Consider the following 23,067-nt stretch of genomic DNA (forward strand, 5'->3'; position numbering starts at 1 on the left):
ATATTTTCTTTCAATATTTCTTCTTCTTCTGCGCTTTCCTTCACAAATGCAGTCCTCACATTTTTACATTGCATTAGTTATTTATTTCATGGGTGTGCATGCTATTTCATATGAGTTCAATTTAATTCTTCTGTAGGCCTTTATACTAAAATTGACCTGGGCTATTTCTTTTTTGTTTTTTCTTTGCACATTTATTCTTTAACAGCCAGTGTAATCAGTCCAAAATGAGATCAAACCTCTTCCATCCTGAAACAGCCCACATGGAAACAAATGACAGTCAACTACAACACATAGTGTTAGGTTTTCATGGAAGCCCCAAAGTTGTTTTCTAAATCATGTATCAGATGTCAGTTTTTGACAATCTGTGCACAGCTCAGATGTTTCTGAAGTCCACAAACTCCCGTCAGTTAATGTCCTCAATGTTTAGTCAGCATGATGAGTTAAGAGGAGAGTTGTCCAGCATTGAGTTTTCAAAGGAGGTCACACATAAATCCTTGAGTTCATGCTCTAATTTGCTTGATTTTGGTTTCAATCATGACCAAATATGAATATGACCCAAATCAGATTCCATGGAATTTTCTTCCATCTGGATTTTAGTAGCTGACATAAAGAATTATCAATGTGAATGCAGACCAGCTCATCTTTACAGCTGATACAGCTCCTTCTTTCTCGTTATTGACATATAGGATGGATGCTCCACATAACTATAGTTTATTACTCCTCCTTCATCTTCATAATCTATATCGTCCTCCTCAATGTAATCAATGTCATCCTCATCCAGACAGTCACTGTCCCTGTCTGATTCTTCATTCTCCTCATCCTCCTCCGGCTCGTTCTCACAGCTCATCCTCATCTTCTTGTGGTTGTTGTTCCTCACAGACGCCTCCAGAGCCTTCTGTCGGCGGTAGAAGTGGGAGAACTTGTTGAAGATGATGGTGATGGGCAGCGCCACCACAAGGGTGCCACCGAGGATGCAGCCGCTGGCGGCCAGCTTCCCGGCCACTGTGACGGGCACCACGTCCCCATAACCCACTGTGGTCATGCTCACTGTTCCCCACCACCAGCAGGCTGGGATGGTGTCCAGACCCACATCCTGAAAACAGGCCCAGATGCACACTTTAAGTCTAAAAAGTTACGGTTTTGCTCCAGAGCATGTAGTAGTTTGTCCACAGCTTAACAATATAATAGTATCACATGTAAGGCTCTAAAACTGTGAGAAGTTGCACAATGTTTTGCTTAGAGCCGCAATTATGTGACGGGGTGTTGAAACCGTAACATTTTTCTAAAGTAACGCTAACCTTATATCCGAGAAAACCTAACCAATCAAAAGTAACAGCGACATTGAAAAGTGAAAGAACACTAGATAATTATGTTGGATGGGGTTCAAATCCAGGCCTTTTATTGTGGACCAATGCCTCTGGGCATCCCGTCCAAGCCTGAGTTCTTCCAAAGTCATCTTTTGCTGTTGCCACATGGTGGGTGTGATTGGTCTGCAAAAATGTTAAAGGAGGCAGCAAGTGTCAAAGTGGGTAAATGCCAGGATGCAGATTCTTCACCTCCTTCACCCGTCAGTGGTTTTAATGTTGGGCTGATTGGTGCTACACGTTCCATAAGTAACATATGATTACCATGCTGCCCATTCAAATGCAAAACTACTTTAAATTTAACCATAAAGTTATCAGATTCCAACAGTATCTTAGAATAAATGTATCTAAAGAAAAGAACAACTAAAATATAGAAAAAGTGTTAATGATTTATTTTGAAATGAAACCACTTCTGTGTTTTCAGGAAATATTCTTAACACCAATTTAGTTTTTATTTGGATGTTTTGTTTGTGGTTAAAAAAGAAAAAATAACAGCACCCTTTTGCCCAATTAACAGATTAAATATTTATGGATTATTACGGTTTGACAGAGGAGCTTTTATTCTTTTTTATTCAGCAGGCAATGCACTGATAAACTGATTAGATTTTAATTAAGTAGCGTGCTAAAACTTGGTATATAGGACTAACAGGAGAGTAGTGTGTTCATTTCAATTCATATTCTGGTAACCATGTATTTAATCTCAAAATGTCAGAACATTCAATAATCTCGAGACTTCACTCAGGACTGTGTTGGTGGAGACACTGAGTGACGGTTATTGAAATGCTAAACATGCAAACATGGCTAAAATCAGTGGTTAATATTGGCATTTAAAAGACAAATTCAGTGACTGATTTTAAACTAAATATCCAATCTGATCTGACATCTCTAATTTTTTACCTCCTCACATTCTGCAGTGTAAGCAATTCCAGAAAAGACGGACACCCCAACAGCCAGATAGAGAAGAAGTATTCCAACTTCACGGTAACTGTGCTGCAGACACAACATGGAGAGACTAGTTACAAACCATCACTCGTCGAGTAAGTGGGAATGGCAGTTTGTGGACAGTGTGATACTGCTGAATTGATGGTTTAAACACTGCAAACCACCACATCACCCCATGTAGTTCTAATGAAAGCAAACTTGATATTTGGGTGTTTTTATATGATTCGGTTTGCACTATACTTCCTCTGTACATCAGTATGCGCCCCAATAAAGTTGAAAATATCATTTTACACATATTTTTAAATCTATTTCAGGTTTTGTCTGGAACTCTTCAAACATGCTGAAGACTACGCTTTCTTAAATTTTGAACCTTAGTATCGCTTTGGGGGTGGTGTCTGATCAGGCCACAGGAGCTGTCCAATCACAGCAGACTGGACTTTCTGAGGAGGGGAAGTTGCTTCATGTTGTGGAACAAGGGGAAAAAATGTTGGGAGTCACTTTTGTTGAGGAGAGGAGTTGAAACAAGAGGTACACTGAGATTTTGACCAAACTGACCTGCATTCCACTCTCTATTGGGAATCTCTAAGGACAACAGAGAAGTAGAAAACAAATGGTCATATTAGCTAACTAAAAATAAAATACAGCCTGTACATTCCTTTCATATAAAGTATTAAGTCATGTCATTCTGACCTCATGTTTCAATTGAAATAATTAAAAAATAAAGTCAATATAAACTTAAAATAAAAAGATGTTTGTTTTACTAAACATGCAATTAAAAACTAAATATACAAAAACTTCAACTGATATTAGAAAATAAATAAATCAAATCTTTGGTTTAGATCAGATAACAGCCTGCAGATTAATGAGTTATTATTTAGAATATCAGGAAAATACTTACAACATGCCCACATCGCATGAGTGTACAAAGGAAACTGTGTAGAACTTTATGATTGGAAAAGAAGGAGATCTAAATTGTCTTTTTAATCTATTTAGATTCCTGACAGTAATAATACAATTGTTGCTATACAATCACATTAAAAGAATGTAGGCTACAATGTATTTCAGCTCTAAGCTTTTACACATCAGGACATAATGAGAAGTCATTTGGTTCTCAACAGGTGTTAAAATGAGGTAAATACAGTCTCAGCTGAAAGACCCATGACATATTACACCGTGTCATAATTAATTCAACAACATGTAAGCACAATGCACAAGCAATAGGCGAAAAAATAAGAGCTCACATGATTCAAAGTACATGAAAAGTAATCTAGTTCTCGTTCCCATCAAACGCTGATTGTAACCCCGTTGTTTACCCTACGTTTTCATTTTTCTCCAACACAAACAGAAAAAAGTTATTTTTTTAAGAAACGCAGTCAGCATATTAACAGATGCTGCAACATTGCAAACACTGCAAAAACTCTCTTGATACTTCTTTTTTTTTAAATGAAAACAGATATGATAGAACTTCTGTTTGTCTGTAATAAATGTACATACATATATACGTATATACATACATATACATATGTAACCCAGTTTAAACCATGACATGCGGGCTAGTCAGTTCTTACAGTTTATAATTATAATAATAACAATAAATAAATAAATACAATAATACAGAATAAATGAAAAATATATAGAATTGTCCTTTTTCTGTGTACGTTTGTGTCAGAACTAGATTGGGCTCCGTGCTTTTGTTGATATTTAATATCTGGCTTGAGAATGGCAGGTTGATCTTAAGCCAATTAAATTAAAATGTTGTGCTGAAGTGCTTTTGTAGAGAGAGTGCTGCTGCATAAACACATTTTCTTCGTTGCTTTATGGTCAACAACAGCTAACAAAAACAACTGCAACAGCCTGCATTAAAAGTTAATTCACCACAGAACGAGGCTGTTCCAGTAATATACCATTTAAGATGTTTTTTGTTTTTTTTATTAGGTTGCGTTTAGCTTTCTTTTCTCTTATTTTCAAGGGAAAGCCTGATACGAGGGTTTTTGGGCAGATGTTTTAATGCCTTCAGTACAAAGGCAAGGGAGAGTAACACAGGACGCAGGAAGCCTTGAGGGTAAAGGCATTCTCGATTAGTGGATGTATTCTTTAATACAGGGTCCTGCGGTCTGCATGCCAAAGATGTAAGACAAAGAGCAAAGATGCTGGTTCTTTTTTATAACCTGATGTACGTGCAGGACAACACGGATATCTCATGGTTCTCTTTTTCAACATATGGTTTCTTAAAAGGTCTCCAAGACTTTGTGGCGCCTGGCCGACATATATCAACCCATAGTTATAAAAGGTAAATATCATGTATCGCAGCATTAGACCCTCTCAGAGTGGTACACAGCATTTATCAGATCCAGCTTCTGCAAACATGCTGTCAAAGCCTTATCACTGCATGGACTTCAAACCCAGTCACTGTGTCTAAATCTGAAGTTCTTCAGCTCAGAACTGGTCTTGATCAGGGTTTTTATATTGGTCAAAATCCAGGAGAAAGACCCAATAAGCTCTCGACTCCTGATGCTAGTCATGGATCAAAGTATTTATAAAAGTAGTTCTTCTCTGTAAATCTAAATCTAAATCTAAATCCAGTATCCCAGCAACTTTGACAAAGATGATGATCTCTCAGTTCACATTACAGCTGATGTATAATGATGTTTTCCGCACAGATAATTCTCCCCGTCATTGTTTGGGTGGAAAAAACAAGCCTGAGGGACAGACTGTAACGTGAGCTGCTGCAGACGTAATAAAACCCAGGAAGAGCAGCACAGTAGTACACTGTGGTGAACTTCTTCTATGTCTTTGCTGGTGTAACTGATACACATCCCATGAGGATGTGCAGAGGTATGACGCCACATATAACCAGGCGGTTTGATTAAACACAACATGGCAAATGTTCATAAAGAGTTCATCGTTACAAAGAGAATCCTTTACTTTGCAGTTAATAGATAAAAGAAAACTTAACTTGAACTGTTTCAAACCGCTGCAGACAAACTGAATCTAACTGGCACAGTTCTACTAAAATTCATCCATAGTCTTGGTATATTTTGGGCTGACAAATGACCTCTGAGAAATACCCACTGAGCATTTTTGCTTGGAAAACAAAAGTTTGACACTTTTGGTTTTGGTGAAAATATATCTCAAAGACATAAATGGTCCAAAGACATCTCGGCTGAAATTGGGCCAAATCAAGTTAAAAAGTTAAAGTTTTATTTAAAGCTGTTTTAGCTCAGACTTCCCCAGGATTTGTAGTTTGACTCAAAATAATATAATCAGGAATTGAAGCTGAGAGCTTTACCTTACGAGTGCTCCTCATATCTTGCTGAGCTACAGAGCCACGTTGTCAGCAAAGGCTCCCCTAGAGGGTCATTTTACATATCGAAGGAAACATTCTGTCTGTGCTGAAGCAACATTATTTCCATTTTCTTTTGTGCAACAGGTAAGTCTAGATATTTACACCTCAACAACTTCTTGCATGCAATCCTATCAGTAAAGTTAATTTGTTATATTACATTTGTTTGCTGTCCCAAATGCATCATGTTTGGTACCTGCAGCCTGTAAAGTTCCATAGCTTCAACATTTTATAAGAGACATTAAATCTATTGAAATTAAGTCATCTTGCAGACCACATTTGTAATGGTTGGTGGGTTTTGCTGAGATGTCCTGCTCTGTTAAAGTTGACACATTCTGTATTCTTGCCAACTTTACTTCCAGTTTAACTAGTTTCATTCCAGTTAGTTTTACTTGGCATTTACCTGACTTGTTCACAGGATTGTTCACATGTTCACACACTATTTATTGTTCCCTAAAGGGTAGGGGCAGCTAGCTGCAGATGCATTTTGGACACTACTTAAATGCAGCGGTGCTGTACAATTATGCACCATACAGTGGTAGAAAAAACCCTTAGATAATGAGACTGCGAATCAACCAGTTTTCAACCAGAAATCATTGAATCATCAATGGCGTTCTTTGGGAGTTTAGCATGATTTACAGACAATTGTGCATCTTGCACATTGAGAGTTGTTTGATATGTAAATGATGCAATAAAGATTAGCTGCTTGGGGCAGACGTGGCGTAAATTTAGCTGGACATTCATGGCTAAATGAAGGTTACGACTACATGAGGCAGAAATGAGGCACGTGTCTGTGTCTGTCTTTTGTAAACATGATGGATGTAGCAAAGATGTCAGCCAGTGGAAGATCAGCGAGGTACTGAACCTAATAAGCATTTGGGGGGATAATTCCTGTATCTAGTGACGTCTTTGTTTTTTTGCTTATGTGGGTCGGTTCAGTATGGTGAATCATTCACGCCACATAAAAAAAATTGGAATTGAGCATTAAGGCCTGCAATGAACGTGGCCAAAGCTGCACAAAGAGAGAAGTTCTGCTCTTTAATGAAGAAAACTCAAAAACTGACTTAACCCTCTGAATTTCATTGAGGATTAAAACCATATCTTCAAAACTGCACAAAGAACCTTTTTGTCTTTGAAAGTGTATGAGATATCTAGTAAGATCCCTTCACTATTCATTAACCTTCATCTGATGCATCTACAGAAAGGTCAACAGACTAAAATGTAACAAGACAGTAAATGAAAATCAATCGCATTGTTTCAAAGGCCGGTTAAAATCTTTGCTTGCCAGATGGCAAGACATTGCATACTGTATCTGTGGACGCACGTGGAGTCCTGACCTACCCGGAGTGTTGCTCCCAGTGAACGCAGACCTGTGGAGTGACGGGCCAACTTCAAAACTCTGAATATCCTCATTAACCTGAACACCTGAAAGAAAGAGGGATGTGGCGTGAGTCTAGTAGAAAACAGCATTCGTCACTTTGTAACTGTGGCTTAAGCATTGACGGCACATTCAATTTCCCCAAATTCTCTTAAATTAGTACCTTTAAAAACGTCGGTCTGCTATTGATTTTTCCAGTGGCATTCACAGCCAAGAGTCTTTATGCAAGTCTTTGAAAAAGACAGTAATTGACACTTAATTTTATGACACACTGAATGTGTGATTGTGTCACGAGTGTGATCCACTGCTTGTTATATTTTGGTTCTGTTATGCGTTGTGTATTTGGTTTAAGTTGCATGTTTATTTATATTTTGTTTTTGTTACAATCGTGTTTAGGATTTGAGTTTTTTTCTGTTAACAAGTAAGTGGATCCACTTGTTGGCTGACTGCGGCGCTAGCCAATCAGGTGCTGGGACTGGCGCCTAGAGTGTTTTTAAGGAGGCCAGGTAGCCAGAACAGAGGGAAAAAAATACGGGAGAAGGAGCGTTTGGTCGGCGCGGACGTGGACAAGTGAGAGGCGGCAGGAGGGACTCGTGGGCTGGCCAGAGACGCCGGAGCAGTGCATTGGTAGCTGTTGGGACGCAGTGGCAGAAGCGGGAGCTTCTGCCCGAAAGCTGTGAGTCCCTGATGTACAATGCACTGTTAGCTGTAGGGTCAGGCCCACTCTGGAGGAGAGCGAGTGACACCTCCTGTCCGCATAGTTGTCTGCCGCCCATGTTCTTTGTTTTTTAGGTCCATGTCCATTGCTGGGACCACTGAGGAACACCGGGGACCAGCGGAGCCGACTAACCAGGAGCCGGGACTGGCTGGCGTGGTGGAGGAGTGGCAAGGACAAGTTTTTAATTGTGTTTTTATTTTTACAGAGGGATCCCAGCTCTTTTTAAGGACATTGTTTTTTTTAATAAATGTTGTTTTTAATTGTGCATCTAAGCTGTGGCTCATCAGTACTGCTCACCATCGTAGCTTGAAGGAGGGAGCTGCAATCGGTGGAGAGGGGTAGTTTGCGAGCCGTCGGTGGATTATGACGGGACAACGACCACCGACGACCACCCCCCTCCTTCGCCCCCGAAAAAATTGCAGTTTTTCTTCATGGGACTGATTTAAAATCTGATCTGATTAAAAAACTGACATCGGATCATAATAAACCAAGTTTTCATTAAAGATTTGGAGGAATTTGGAGCTAATGTCATTCACTCTTTTCATTCACAATGGCATTCTTATCAGATAAATTAAGTAGTGAGTTGTAAATGAATACGATTAGATGTAGACATATGTCTGTTTTAAACATACAAATTCTCCCACCCACCTCCACAGGTGTAACTACCATATACTGTATGCAACTAATTAGGATCTGGTTGTTTTGAAGTTGCATCATTTCACACCCTACTGGAGTTATCTTATGGTCTTCTGGTGTTTATTGTGAGATTGAGACATTGTGAGATTTGCCACCAGGCAGCTGCTGCTTAATAAGCTTTAATCATTGTGCAAAGAGCTGAGTGGGAAGGACCTGTTTTGACTATCTTGCATGAAGCCCAGTGCTAGCACATTACACAGCTGCTTACATAGCAGCTATAAACCTGCTCTTGTATATGGCGGCTCTTGATGTCAAGTTGTATCGTGCAGGGTCCCCTTTTGTTTCATCTCAAAATGTATAAGTCCAAAAAGTCCCTCAGTGTCTGACGCAGATGATGTCAGACCACTTTCCAGTGTTCTCTACTGGTGATGTCACTCTCAGGGACCATGTAACTGTGGCAACCCAGAATACTGACTTGTTGCAGATGGGCAGAAGTGTGCTGCCTTTTTGTTTGTTAAATTGTGTTGATTTATCACAAATCATGATGTTTTCCTAAACTTAATAAGCACAAAAGTGCCCCGTCATAGGACTGAAACTTGGGTCCTCTGGCTGAAAGTCCTGTGACTTCATCCAAAGGTTGACTTTGTTTTGGCAAGATAACTCCCTGCACATTCAAAATGCAGCCAAAGGATTGTCCAGTGTCTGATGTCAAAAGTTTCTGAGCATGCCATCAGTTAATGACAGGTTAGGAGGGATAATCTGTTTCTTACACCACTAACCTGCATGAGTCGTCCCAGGTCTCCAAGCTCAGAGTCTGAACCCAAAGTCATGTCAAAGATAACGGTGATGTAAATGGGAACCACAGACACCATGTCAATAATGTTGAGAGGGTGATGAAAGAACTTCCTCCTGTTTGGCGCAAGCAGCAGCCGCATCACAACCTCAAAGAGATCAGAGATCAGAGATAGTCAGACGTTGTTTTTCAAATGCAAGCGTCTTTTATCTGTCGCCAGAACACAGAACTCTTTGTCTCTATCTCCTCACCTCGAAGGTGAACCAGCAGGTGCAGAACACCTCCAGCGCCTGCATGGTTGGGTCCTCGATCAACTTTCTCTCCGAGTCAAAATTCTGTAACAAAAGTCCAATGTTTTTAATAACGTGTGTAGTTTTCTTATCTTATTGAATAAGCATGACATGTGGCAAAAAAACACCTTATCTATCTATCTATCTATCTATCTATCTATCTATCTATCTATCTATCTATCTATCTATCTATCCATCTATCCATCTATCCATCCATCTATCCATCCATCCATCCATCCATCCATCCATCCATCCATCCATCCATCCATCCATCCAGAGTGAGACCATTAGTTAAGATTCATCATCCAATCATCTTTGGCTATTTGGCACCAGTAAATGTCTGATGAGCAGCTTTTAACAGTTTTTTTTGTAACCTGATTGCTTCGATTAGTGAAGAAAGTCAATGTTAAAAGAAACTGGAGAAACGATGGAGTTTTACGGAGCATCTGTTTCTCTCCATGAATTTAAGATACCTTTTGGGACATTAACATGCCTTTATCTGAGATTAAATCCTCAGAGAAGCGAAAATCATGCAGAGTGTAAAAACGTGTATCAAAGACATGACTTTGAGGAGCACAGTTTGATGCAACGAACTAAGAACTTTAAATGCCTCTATGAGCTCCTGCAGATCTGATACAGTGAGGGGCTTCCGATTGATAGCTTGGCTTTGCTTTAAGTACCAACCTGATACTCTGGGATACTGTTAATGCACATGATAGCAATTGATGTGAGCACCACTCCTATGGAGAGCAAGCTGAAGAGCTTGCTGGGGATGGAGTAACCTGGGTTCTCCAGCGTCAGCCACAAACACTTCTTTATGTTCCCATAACGCACCTCCTGGAAATGCTGCATATCCCTATGGAAGACAGTGACTTAGCCATCAACAACATGAGGGAAAGACAGAACAACAATCATAATCTCTTAGTTACAGATGAAGAGCACCGCAGTGTATTACCTGTTTAAGTCAGATATCTCATCCACAGATGTGTCTATACTGCTGACATCGCTCTCATCGTCCCAGCTGCGGTGACGGCTGCTCTCCAGCTTGCGGTCGTGGTAACGGTAACTGCAGCAAGTGTCCAGGAAGAACTCATTGATGCCCCAGTACTCTATCTCCTGACTGGGCAGAAAACAAAAGGCAAAAATCAAGTTACTTTGCACATCAGTTGCATTAATCAAGAAAAAAAATACAGTTCCACGCAACAGCCTGTCAAAAGAATCCTTCTTCTCATTGTGAACATGGATTTGTAAAGGGGCTTAGTTCATTTATGTGTGTTTGTGTGTTGTTGGCTTTCAAATTGTAGATCTTGGTTATGGAAAAGTAAACACAAGACACAAGTCACTAAACAGCTACTTTAGCAAAGATAAAATAGCAGACTAGAAGATGTATCTGCTAACAGCAGCTCAGCCACAGAAAGCTTAAAAAGCAACCACTCAACTACTCAGTGAAAAATGTGTGTGTTTCAAGGCCAGGACAAATCAATTTAATTGATGTAGAGGTATTACAGGAATGTGATATAAAAGATTAGGTGGAATGAGAACAAGCAGACCTGAAGGAGAAGACACAGAGCTCCTCCATGACATGAAGTTTGCCAGTCTGGTAAAAGTGGAGGACGTAAGGAAACAGGCCGGGATTTCGATCAAAATAAAACTCCTTCTGCTGTACGTCATAGTCATCACACACCTACGAGGAGGAGAAGTCGGTTTGAAAACAAATTTCAAAAAGGATGAAAAGGAAGAATGGAAGATGGACAAAAGCCACAGAAGATAATTCATTTATGCCGTTATGTTTCACCTGCTAGTCATCAATAACCCGATCAATCCATCCTGTCGACCAGTTAACCCACCTGCAGTATATCTTCCTCTGAATCACATGCTAACAGTTTTCCCAGTCTGGTGTCTGGGAATTTCTTCAGCGTGCTGGAACAGAGGCTTCTCTTCAGACCTCCAACATTCACATGGACAAGACCCTCTTCAGAGTCCTGGTGGACCCAGCTGGGCAGACACTCCTTCACCATGGTGATGTCTGCTGAGACAAATATCAACAGAGGCAGCGCACACAATGGCAGGATCTTCATTTGAAGTGTTTTTAAGTTCGATTTTTCAGAAAAAGTCGATGTGTTGCACCAAGTAAATCTTAACATTACTTCTGGGTCTCAGACACTACAAGAAGCCATTTATTATTCTAGCAGAAAACCTGTCCAGACAAGCAGCCTTATAAGTTTTATACAGGATGGTACAACATCATGCATGGGAATGAAGCAATATTCAAACTATGGAGATTGTGCATGACTGCTGTGAAACAGCTTTATTAATAATCCCACATTTTAGAAGAGTCAAATCTTTATTTTAATGACGCTAAATTAACTTATAGGGTTTGTATTATTGTGAGAGTCTACTAGAAGAGTTTTACATGCTATAATTTCCTTTGGTGAAGCCCTTTTAGTCTATTTCTGTTTGAAATGTTCAATTTCAGCTCCTGCCCCTTTACAGTCCCCCTCTCAGAGGGCCCAGCATGCTCTGATTGGTCGACTGCTTGCTCAGAAATGGTGGTGGAGAGGAAAGACAAGGGAAGGAGGAGGCAAAAAAGAGGCATTTAACAAAATGGTGTAATTTTTTAACCAACACCAACTAAATATCATGTGTGCACAACTGCATCATCTAACCAACGTTTAGCTGCAAATGAAGACTTTAATGAACTAGCTCTGTCCCATGAGCATTACATCTGTAGAAATGTACTTTTGATTCAATTCAAAGTGAAGGATTAACATGAAATGCTACCTTCAGATATCACAAGTGCCAAAACACCACAGCAAAGGACACACCAGAGCAGGGATACCCACATCCGGTCCTTGAGGGCCGCTGTCCTGCAAGTTTGAGATGTTTCCCTGCTTCAACGCCTGATAGTCCAGAACTTAACAATCTTTTGAAGAGTTCCATTTCATCTGAATAACTATCGCCGCAGCCTGCTTTTTCAACTGAATCTTCATAGGCGATAATTTCACTGCTGTTACACAGATTTTTCATTAGGAGCATGGATGGGAAAACTGCAGGCTTTATATAGGAAAATAGTGATTTGTCCACATATTCAAAACGTAGAAACTGTGAGATAACATTTTTATTGCCTGTTGTTTTGTACAAGGAAGCACTCAGGCAAGATGATTCTAAACAGCAACCATGTATTTATTAATACTTACTTCTAGTTTTTTTATATGTAACCAACTACAACTGACAGCAAAGTGGAAAAAGCTGTGAGTCCATAATGTGTCAGATGAGAATTGAACTTGATTGTCTTGTATTATAGTCTGGTGTAACACCACCGTCCGCCATCCTTATGGGTGGCTTTGAACATTTAGTAGTTTAGTACTGTGCACGTATTACAATCTGCAAAGGAAAATGTAGACACGAAAAATTTTGGAGGATTAAAATGTAGTCATTTTTACTGCTAAGTTTTTTTATGCAGTGGAGCAATGTTCTACAAATCAGTTGTTTTTTGGTTGTTGGTGTATTTCAGCTTATCTCACACAACAACTAGACCGGTTAATGTATTTGCACAAATGTTATTGTTTCTCAAGTCTGATGCAGTCCTACTGAGCGTAGAACCTATTTCTTTACATTAGTTATCATCATTGTATGATCTGCTCATGTGATCTTTCTTGTGTAGATTCAGTTACTCGGGAGCTGCTTTATAAACCCCAACCACAGCCTTCTATTGCGAGTTCAAGTAACATTGGAATAAAGATGAATCTCTTTCCTTTGTACTGCAGCTCATTCGAACCATCCGTTCGTTCTATTACACATCTGTACTTACTACTGCAGATGGAGTGTGCAACATGAACAAATTTGACTCGTTTGCTAGAATTCTGTAACATTTCACAAGATTTGTGTTGCACACCAGCTCTCCATACTCTGCTGAAAACTGTTCCCAACAAATACTTCTGATAAAGAAAATGACTACGCCTGTTCTGAAAATCAAGTACGTGAGAGTCTGATAGCAAGAGAATGAACATTTAAAAAAAATGCTGAATAACATTAACCTTACACTTTGTCTTATAAATATCTTGTTGAATTACACTTGTGAACATTTTCACTCGACTGTGCAGCCTTACTGGAACTTTCTGAATCACAGCCAGGATGTAATTCAGATCTTGTCCTCTCTTTTAGCTCCGCTGAGTCAGCAGTCATCAAAATCCAAAAAGGGTTTCTGACAAGATTTATTTCCGCTCCAAATGTTTGACTTGACTTTCTCTTTTTTTTGTTAAGTTGGCAGTGTAGCTGCATTTGCTCTGCTAAATATCTTTAGCAAGATTTAACTCCGAAAAAGCATATGATTTAACTTCCGTCAACACTAAAGACCAAGTTTCTCTGTGTGATCACGTTAAAAAAAACACAACAACACACAGATGTAGCCAAAACTCCCACTCAAGCTCATTTACTGTACTCCCAGCACAAACACCCACACAGTGAATAAAAACAACAAACCATGATGAAATCACTGAGCAGATGAGCTCGAGTGTAAAGTTCACATCAAACTTTAAAACTGTGCAAAGTATCATGACTTTTTCAGTCACTCTCAGATACTTCCAACAGGAAAAACGTAATCCGGTTCAGTTCGGCTGGAATGTTTCACTGAATGACGACAATATTTGGACCCCTACAGTATGCCAACAACTGCCTTTCTGTAAAAAACACAACTGTGGCGCTCAAAATATGAAACTCGGTGAGCTGTTCAGATTAAAGTGGATTTCTACTTCACACTCCCAGCTGAGAGCAGAATCATCCACCCTCCCCGTCTTTATCTCCACCCGACTTCAACTTCAAATCGTGCTGCATTTCCTGTACTTTTTCCTTACTATTAACATTCCCTCCACAGTCAAACAAGGCTATGTTTTGTCTGAAATAAGTCAACTGAATAACATTAGTGATAGAATTAGTGATATTTTGAATGTTAGGTAAATATTAATGCTTTTCTATTTCTGATCTGAGTCATGACTCCTGGTGTAAACTTCTAAGCATAACCAACTGCTCCATGTATAGCGCTCACTCTAACAGGATGAAGGGTATCCATTTAGAGGCAGTGGTAAGTGCCTCCCTTCAGGTAAAGTGAAGCCATAATGTAAGGCCCTAATGTTATAAAATCTCTAATTCCACATTGTAGGAAATGACCCGAGGACTCTCAGATAGGTGTTAACCTAATGCGAGTGTAATGGTGTTTTAACCAGAGCAGTCGGACTTTATCTGTTCCTGAATCTTTCACTCTCTTCCTGCTGGTGTTTAATCAGGTTTTTCTGTGATTTATGGTCACATGACCTGGCTTCAGTTTAACCGTGGCAGCTGAAAAGCATCTGTGTGAAAATCACAGCTGGGTGGTGTGTTTTAAATGCCAGTGGTGAATAGTAACTAAGTAATACAACACTGTCCTTGATTTATGCTTCGTGTCCTTATATATCGTCTCCCTTTGAAGGTCGTCTCTGTGGTTGTTTTTCATTTATTTATATTAATTTTGTTTCCCAGCGTGGTTCTGTGGTCTTTGCTGCTGTTTTCTGTTATCAGTTTTCTTCCTTTATGGTAATTTTCTGTCTCTTCTTGTGTTTATTTTTTTTTCTTGTCCGTATCTTTTGGCCTATATTTATCTTTATGTGGTTCTTTAGTGTCTCTTTGTCATTTGACTGATTTTCTGTCAAATGACACCATATAAACACACACGGCATTCACAGGGATGCTCTTGTCCAGGGAAAAGCCAGCTCAGATATGTAACTATGGTACCAAAAAATGTAATCGCCTACACCTTCCATAAACAGTATGTTGACTAGTAAATAGAGAAACATTTTAAAGGTTAATAGTTTCTAATCAATAGCTGCTTAAACTTATATGATAACTGAGCTTCAACATGGTGTTGCAGTCTTGGCATGAGCTTTGAGCTGATGCAATTTCATTTTGGCCACCTTTACAGAGAGCGTAAAACCCAAATCACAGGTGGCACGGAATCAAGCTTAAAGGAGCAAAGCCTCAATAAAGAAGGAGGGTAACAAGTTAGATCTTTATATACATACTTTCTGTAAAGAAAAGCAGAATGTTGACAAAATTATATTTACTGTATGTAAGAAAGGGTGAGGGTACCTGAACATTTGGTCTCATCTCACTTTCTTCATTCATCCTCAAAGCAGCTAAGTGCAGCTTTGGGCATTAATGATGTTGGTCTATACTGCAGGGGTTCCCAACTTTATCAGCTCCTAACTCACAGAATAACAGTAACAGAGACCTGGGTGTTGAGTTTTGCTTGATTTCCGAAATGGGAGGAGTTACACACAGGTGCCGAAAATGACAAATAAAGGGACTGCAGCTTGCTCTGGTGAGCTGAAGCATGCCGGTCACATTAACTCAAGTGCGTCTGATTGTTCATTGTTCCTTCTTTATGTAGAGCCATCAGTGTTTCATGTCCTTTTTATGATGGCAGCGTCAACAGGTTATGGGCCCAGTTCAGAAAGAAAACCCACAAAATAGAACCGGAGTCCTATTCCATTATTCCTAGCTGCGGTATTCAGGTGACCAGGCCAGCTTTGAACACTCAAATTTTTTTCAAAGTAACTACATGATTGCTGGTTCAAACCTAGAATAATACTGATGCAATCAAAGCAAGGGCTTAATGATAATAGAAACCGCCTCAACAACCATAAGACATAATTCATGACTTCTGTTTTTATCTCTTGTGACAATTATGGAGAAAGTATGCAGGATGCAATCGTTTCAAGTCTGACTTTGATTTCTGGAGATCATCTCCAGAACCCACACACGATGCCGGTTGGGTCTTCACCACCGCTTTGGGGACCACTGGTATAGTATGGCAAAGTTTAGGTGTAACCACTGGTTTAAAATGAAAAAATTACCACTGCATAGTTCTATAATTCTTTTGTTTGTCTGCTTGTTTAAATATTTGTAAAGGTCTTAACGTATTTAACAGATTTTACCAAGAATTTACAGTGAATACAATCTTGACTGGCAGCTCAAATGAGTTCTTTCCTTAATGTGTTTTTGTTTTTGCTCTGGAAAATCAAATCTATCATTTCAAATATCTATAAGATATATTTGGTTAGTACTTGAAAATTTAAAGCTTTGTTTTCACTTGTATTAAGTGAGGGGCTGCACAGTGGTGTGGTGGTTAGCACCAACACCTCACAGGGTTCCAGGTTCAACTCACGGCTGGAGCCTTTCTGTGTGGAGTTTGCATGTTTTCCCCGTGTATGTGTGGGTTCTCTCCAGGTCCTCAAGCTTCCTCTCACCACCCAAAAACATGCATGTTAGGTTCCTTGGTGATTCTAAATGGTCCCTTAAATGGAGTGAGCGTGGATGGCTGTTTGTGGCCCTGTGATGGACTGGTAACCCGTCCAGGGTGTATCTCTTGCCCAATGACAGCTGGGCAACCCTAAATTGGATCATTCTTATTTAGTATGTACCACAAGAGAGCCAAATATTGGTTAAAAAAAACAGCAGGAAATGGGGTTCTGTGTGTTTTCAACATGATGGGGACAAAAATCCAACCGCACACTAACTCATGGGGACTTCCTGTGAACATACAGACAGAAATGTTGGCCCCTCAGATATACAGAGATTTTTTTTAAGGCTGGTTGACTTGGTTTTGGGGTCACCGTTAGAATTATTTCATGGTTAGGTTTAGGATAAGGGGCTAGGCACTGCATTGTGTCAATGAGAAGTCACCACAGTCAATATAAACCAGACGTGTGCTTGTCGGGAGTGGGGTGGTTAATACGTGAAGAGGCATACTGAGCTCTCGGGGGGGGGGGGGTACACATGGTGCACATACAGAAGTAAAGTTGATCTATAATTCAGCACTTCAGTTTCAAATCACAGCGGTGGAGATGTGCAGCTTCACATAACAAACTCCCTCTAACGCGCACATGCAATTAAAGTAAATCAGCTCATGGATTAATTGCCTGCTAAATACATTGCTGCCACGAGCTTTAATGTGCGAAAAAACTGTGGTGTGTGTTATTTTTGACGCACCTTTGAGTTTCCTCACGACCTTCCTTCATCACCGGATAAGCATCCTCATCTTCAGACGTCAGACTCACCCCATGATGCTTTGATAAGTTTCACATAACCACATGAAAAAACGGATTTAACCCTCATACACGGATTAATTAAAGAATAAAAAAGTCTTCTTTCCGTTAATAAGTTCACCCCTCTCTGACTGCATCAACAAACTGTGGAGAAGAGACAACAGAGTCAGCTGTGAGCACGCAGATTTCCTCCATCTGAACTACGATTTGTCCATCTTCTCTCTGAGGTGCAGCCTTCGGCTTTTTCCGTCACATTCCGGAACGAGATGGCAACTTCCAAGAAGAAATAACTTTGATGTTGCCAAACCTACTTACTTGTTTTTATGGTGTGTTTACACCACCTAGTGGTTAATATAGAGCGAACTTGAAAGCGATTCGTAATTTTGTTGCATGTAATAAAGTTTGGAGAGCAAAAATACGTTTCCTCTGAATACCAGCACTCAAAGACATGTTAATAAAACTTTTCAAAAAGCTGTTAAAGGTTTTAATCATTTATTTTTTGTGTGTCATGAGATAAAAGTTCGACAAGCAAAAAATTCGACATGCAACTGCATGGCAAACAAAAATATGAAAAGTAAACTAAAACTTATTATGTATTGTTCAAATATTTTGTAAAAGCATCCATTTCACAAAGTTTTTAAATTGTTTGACATTTTTCTTTTTAAGTTTACAGAACAGACTTTTGATAGGCCTTAAAACAGAAGCAAATCTATTTCACTAAAACAAATATCAAACTGAATAATTTTCCATCAACATACAAAATAAATACTAGTTTCCAAGGGTATTACAAAAACAATAAATAAATGGATAAACATTTCAAATATATTCTAAAATAAATTTTCACTGAAAAAGTACTTTCTGTTGCAACTTGGGAAGCAGCTACAAACTGCTGCAAATGACACAATACCCCCATCTAGCGGCTAGAATTGGAACTGTATCACCACCGAGCTCTAATTAAGTCTCACCCTTTCTCCTGTTCTCTCAGAATCCGCAGTACTGAAGTGCCCAGTAATGCCACATAAAAATAACAAAAAACAAAATCTGTTATATTTGCTGTAATTTGGTAAATTTGGCTCTTTAAAGGAGACATGAAACAGGTAGAATGACTGAGCCTATGTCTGTGTTATCTCATTTAGGATGACATATGTGTGGGATTCTCAATAAAGTTAAAGTAAAAGTTAAAAAAAAAACATTTTAAACAGATTTTAAGTAATTAAAAATATTTCTAATTGTTTATTATTTAACCTTGAAGTTTATATTTCAATAACCAGGTTCAGCTTGCATTGCAAGTGGATGATGAGATAAAACATGTAAAAAGCACATGTTTAGTCTCTTAAGGACAGTCATGTTTGGAACTTCTCAGGAGTTCAACCTTCTACTCAACAGATTTCCTGAAATTACAGCAAAAGTACAGCTTGAGTCGGCTGCTGAACTTCTGGTCTCTGACGCCATAGATGAGCGGACTGAGAAGACGCGGAAACACAGAAGTAAACAGAAAGGTACAGAAGAAGATCTTGGTGCGGTCATTGGGCCAGATGCTTAGCATTATGAGGTTGATAATGGGAGAAAAGTATGACAGCATGCACAGGAGGAGCTGGATTCCATGCAGAAAGATAGTGTTGCGGGCATTTTTGGCTGAGGCCTGGTTAGATGCAGAAATTGCCCGGGCAGTACAGACGACCTTCAGGTAGGTGATGAGTAAAGTTAGGAAGACAAAGGAAAACAGGAGGACCTGGATCATAAGAAAATTTTGGTTAATTGATCTCCACTCTGTCCCCAAAGTAATTTGAAATTAGCCTTACACTGAAATTAAAGACAAGAAATGTCTGAATTTAAAACAAAAAGAATGAAATAAGTCCAAATGTTTCACCTGGACAAGCACACTGTGCACCTCATGGTGTGGTGTGTTATACACAAAGGAAGGATAACAGAGGTAACTTTTTGAGAAGAACGAGCGGGGCTGGGTGGCGAGGATGATGATGACATCTGTGATGGCAGGGACGAAGGAGATGCTCCAGATCAGGGCAATAAGAGCGTAGGCTCGATGCACAGTACACATGTGAGTGTGAAGGAAAGGGTGGCAAACGGCAATGTAACGTTCTACCGCCATGCCAGCCAGGTTCAGAGGGCTGTTCCTGATAGAGACAATGTCATTTGATCATGATTTACAACTGCTTTTCCCATACAGATTTGTAGCATAATCATCCAAAGGAAATCCTAAAGTGTTTAAACATTCTGTATGTAGCACACAGCCCAGGAGTTCATATCCGGAAAGTTAAAAGAGAGGGCATCTCAGCTAAGAGCCCCCTGGACAAACTTCATCCACACATCACCACAGTATCAAACTGAAAATATTCTCTTGGCAGGAATAAAGCTCAGCCCCCACTGTCAGTTCAGATGGGATCACAACTCCCACAGCAGATTAATGAGAACTCACGCTGGGTAACAAATGCATTACAAATTGCCCACTTGCTGCTGATGTTTTTGGAAAACTTGAAATAATTCACTGCAGAATAAAGTTCTGATTGTTTCTGATATGAAGGCTTGGGCCGACTGAGTGTCTCCTCTCTCCAGGAAAAAAAGAACTGACTCAACTACTTACATGAAACGAGAAAGCTGCAGATGTATTGATTCCACTGAATCTATTTACAGAAAGTTCTTCTAAGTTTTTGATAGTTTGCAAGTTTAGTTTGTTGAACACTTTGACCAAGAGAGTCAGAAGGTTTTTCATACATTAGTGTGTGCTTTTTTTCTGGGAAGCTGGATGAGTTTTTAGTGAAGCTCCCTGACCTGAGATGTGTAGTTACCCTTTCTTTGTAACAAACACACTGCACTGGAGATAAAGCTGGCAAGTGGAGGTACGAGGACCGTTTGAGGTCAAGTTGAGTACTACTAAATACATTAATTAGAAAAAAATACAACATATCATTTCTGAATTTCTTAGTGGAGTATTTTTCTATTTGCTTTTTTGCATCACACAATACTATTTGGTTTTGCTGTCATAGAAAAATCTTGATCCAAGTATATGCTACTAAACTGACAGGAAACAATTTTGCAGGTACTATTATTGTGATGATTATTTAAAAATGTTATTGACTCATGGACAGCCCAGCCTATACAATGGAAATAAGGCTTTACTCCACATGCATTTTACAGGAGACATTCTCCAAATTTGTTTTATCTATTTAACCAGTCAACATCATTTATAATACTTCAGGTATTCCAATCCCAATTCTCCTAAAATGATGTAGATAGTGTATGTAATGTAGAGTAACAAAAGGGAAATGCGCTCATTTGCAAAGCCTCTACATCATGTTTTTAATGTTGGATGTCAGACATTTTACTATCTAATAAAAGAAAGCTTCTCTTGAATTTGATGGATGGCTGAAACATGTCTTGAAAAGGTTAGAGCAGGGTCATGTTTACCAGTGTGTGCTAGCTCCTCTTTTAACAACAGACAAGAATCTGAAAAAATGACAAGAAGGCTTGTCCAAGAAAACTTGTCTAAGAGGGTTCAGGCTGTGTTGAAGAATAAAGGTGCTCCGACCAAATGTCGATTTTCAAGCTCATTAGATTGGCACAAGATCTTTTTTTGCCGTACTATGTACTGTTTTTCTCTTCATATTTCAGTAAATTGCTCCACCTGTTTAATGTATTTCTGGTAATATATCAAGAAATCAGGAGCCGTTTAAGACTTTTGTCCAATACTGTACATAAACAAATCCTATCGTCTTACAGTGTTTTTAAATCTGTGCCTCTCAAGAGCCCCGGCCTTCTAAAGATCTCTACACATTCCTGAATGTTTTTTGACTGTATGACTCTTTAAACTGTTTTTTTAGAGACATGTCTCTTTACAATAAAGAACAGCTGATACGTTTGCATCCACACAAACACTCTCACTTGTTAGATGTGACTATGATGAGCAGCAGGATGCAGCATGGAGAAAAGCTCAGGGGAATGGTGTAGGTCAGGATTTGAAGTGTGACTGTTAATGTCAACATAATCATGTCGTTGATCACCAGATGAATGTACAGCACATACCTGCAGGTCAACAGTAAAAACAAGATGGTAAAACATGTTTAAAATGAAACTCTAGACTGAACTCTGGCCTGTTCCGCAGATCTGAATGATTAGTGTCTTTAATCAAACATGGTCCTGTCTCACCTGGAGTCCTGCTGGAGGTCCTCACTCTTATGATAAATGTAGACAAATGATCCATTTATGCAGTTGATGATGACACAGAAAGTAAAAGAAATGAAGTTCTTTGTGAAAGCATCATTTAAGGTGTCAGCGTGTCTGGAAGAGTTCATATTCCTCCTCGTCCGGCTCGATGAAGCCCCTTCTCTGTCCAAATCAACCAAAAAGCTCCATTTCTGTTAAAAAAAGTATTTTTCACTGTTTCTGTGGCCAAAAGGAGGAAGGGATTTACATGTACAAAAGTTTAACTGATATCTGCTAGTTATCTCAGACTAAAATCTAAAAGCCACACTTTCAAATGTAAATGTTACAGTTGAAATTAAGGATATTTTTCTCACTATTACAGTTTGTAACGTTTTTTTCTTGCTTTACAGAAAAAAATAAATAAATAGGGAAGACAAATACTTTGAATGCATTTACACATCTGGATTATTTATAGATTAAGTTACAAACCTCAGATTGTTGTATAAAATGCAGCATATTTTCATTAAAATTCATTAAAACGTTTGTCGTTACACAAGTAAACTTCTAAATGCTTGAAGAAAATAAAGTTTAAAGTTTCTATTTTAAATGGGGACACAAGAATATAAACTTTAGTGCTGTCACTGAATTTTACAGATAAAGCTTTGGGCAGTTTAAAAACGTCTGACTTACTTCAACAACACACTGATCTCACCGTACACAAAGCACTGAGTTCACCAACTGTCTGTGGGAGCCGGAAGAGAAGGAGGTATATATGTCCACTTTGGAGAGCCCGGGTGGGCTAGGGAGCAGGCCAGAGGACTGGAAATAGTCATTTAAGTATTTGAAGTGCAGTTGCCCTGAAATGAATAAGTACTAACATTTTCTCAGTGATGTTAATATAAATTTTTTAAACAACACTTAAAGCGAAGATAGTTTTTATCTAAACAAACAGCAGCTGGGTTCAGTGCAGACATGACTGTTGCCATGAATATGCAGATGTTTTTATGAGAAATCTCAGATTTTCATACTGGAGGTTATTTTCAGATGTTGGAGCAGACAGTAAATTAAAGTTGGTTAATCCATTAGGGCTACTCTCAGCTACTTTGATGTATTATGCCTGTAAGTGGTTAGATGAAGAGCTTGTTTGTACTTGCATGAAGGCATATTTCTGCAGCACTCTCAGATCCTGCAGACTGGTGCAGAGGATATGCATATATATATATCACTGATTGATCAAAACATTCACGATGGCTGCAGCTTTTACTCCTTTGACTGGGGAATTTTATACAAAAGGCTATTAGTTTTCACTGAATCGTTGCAACCTTCCAAAGTATTTTTGTACCATTAGCATCTGGCTCCTGATG

The 23,067-nt window shown here is 39.2% G+C and overlaps 3 protein-coding genes across 3 annotated transcripts in view; 1 reads left to right on the top strand and 2 right to left on the bottom strand.

Annotated features, from left to right (window-relative positions):
- dennd6aa (DENN/MADD domain containing 6Aa) overlaps positions 1 to 23,067 on the top strand; it is a 271,486-nt gene that overhangs the window by 223,417 nt on the left and 25,002 nt on the right. The window lies entirely within an intron of this gene.
- On the bottom strand, positions 87 to 11,486 carry LOC140304074 (delayed-rectifier potassium channel regulatory subunit KCNS2). Its single transcript, XM_072383083.1, has 9 exons — positions 11,312 to 11,486; positions 11,015 to 11,148; positions 10,420 to 10,584; positions 10,149 to 10,320; positions 9,426 to 9,509; positions 9,161 to 9,322; positions 6,991 to 7,074; positions 2,262 to 2,354; positions 87 to 1,093 (listed from the first exon to the last, which is right to left on the bottom strand). The coding sequence occupies exons 1-9, from the start codon at positions 11,480 to 11,482 to the stop codon at positions 644 to 646; spliced, it is 1,515 nt and encodes a 504-aa protein (XP_072239184.1). The 5' UTR covers positions 11,483 to 11,486; the 3' UTR covers positions 87 to 643.
- Positions 18,918 to 21,852, bottom strand: LOC140303053 (odorant receptor 131-2-like). Its single transcript, XM_072381650.1, has 4 exons — positions 21,707 to 21,852; positions 21,443 to 21,583; positions 19,413 to 19,677; positions 18,918 to 19,274 (listed from the first exon to the last, which is right to left on the bottom strand). Exons 1-4 carry the CDS (start codon positions 21,850 to 21,852, stop codon positions 18,918 to 18,920), a joined length of 909 nt encoding a protein of 302 aa, XP_072237751.1.

The sequence above is a fragment of the Leuresthes tenuis genome, unplaced genomic scaffold (genome assembly GCF_036924035.1).
Source record: "Leuresthes tenuis unplaced genomic scaffold, fLeuTen1.0.hap1 SCAF_3, whole genome shotgun sequence".
Lineage (NCBI taxonomy): Eukaryota > Metazoa > Chordata > Actinopteri > Atheriniformes > Atherinopsidae > Leuresthes > Leuresthes tenuis.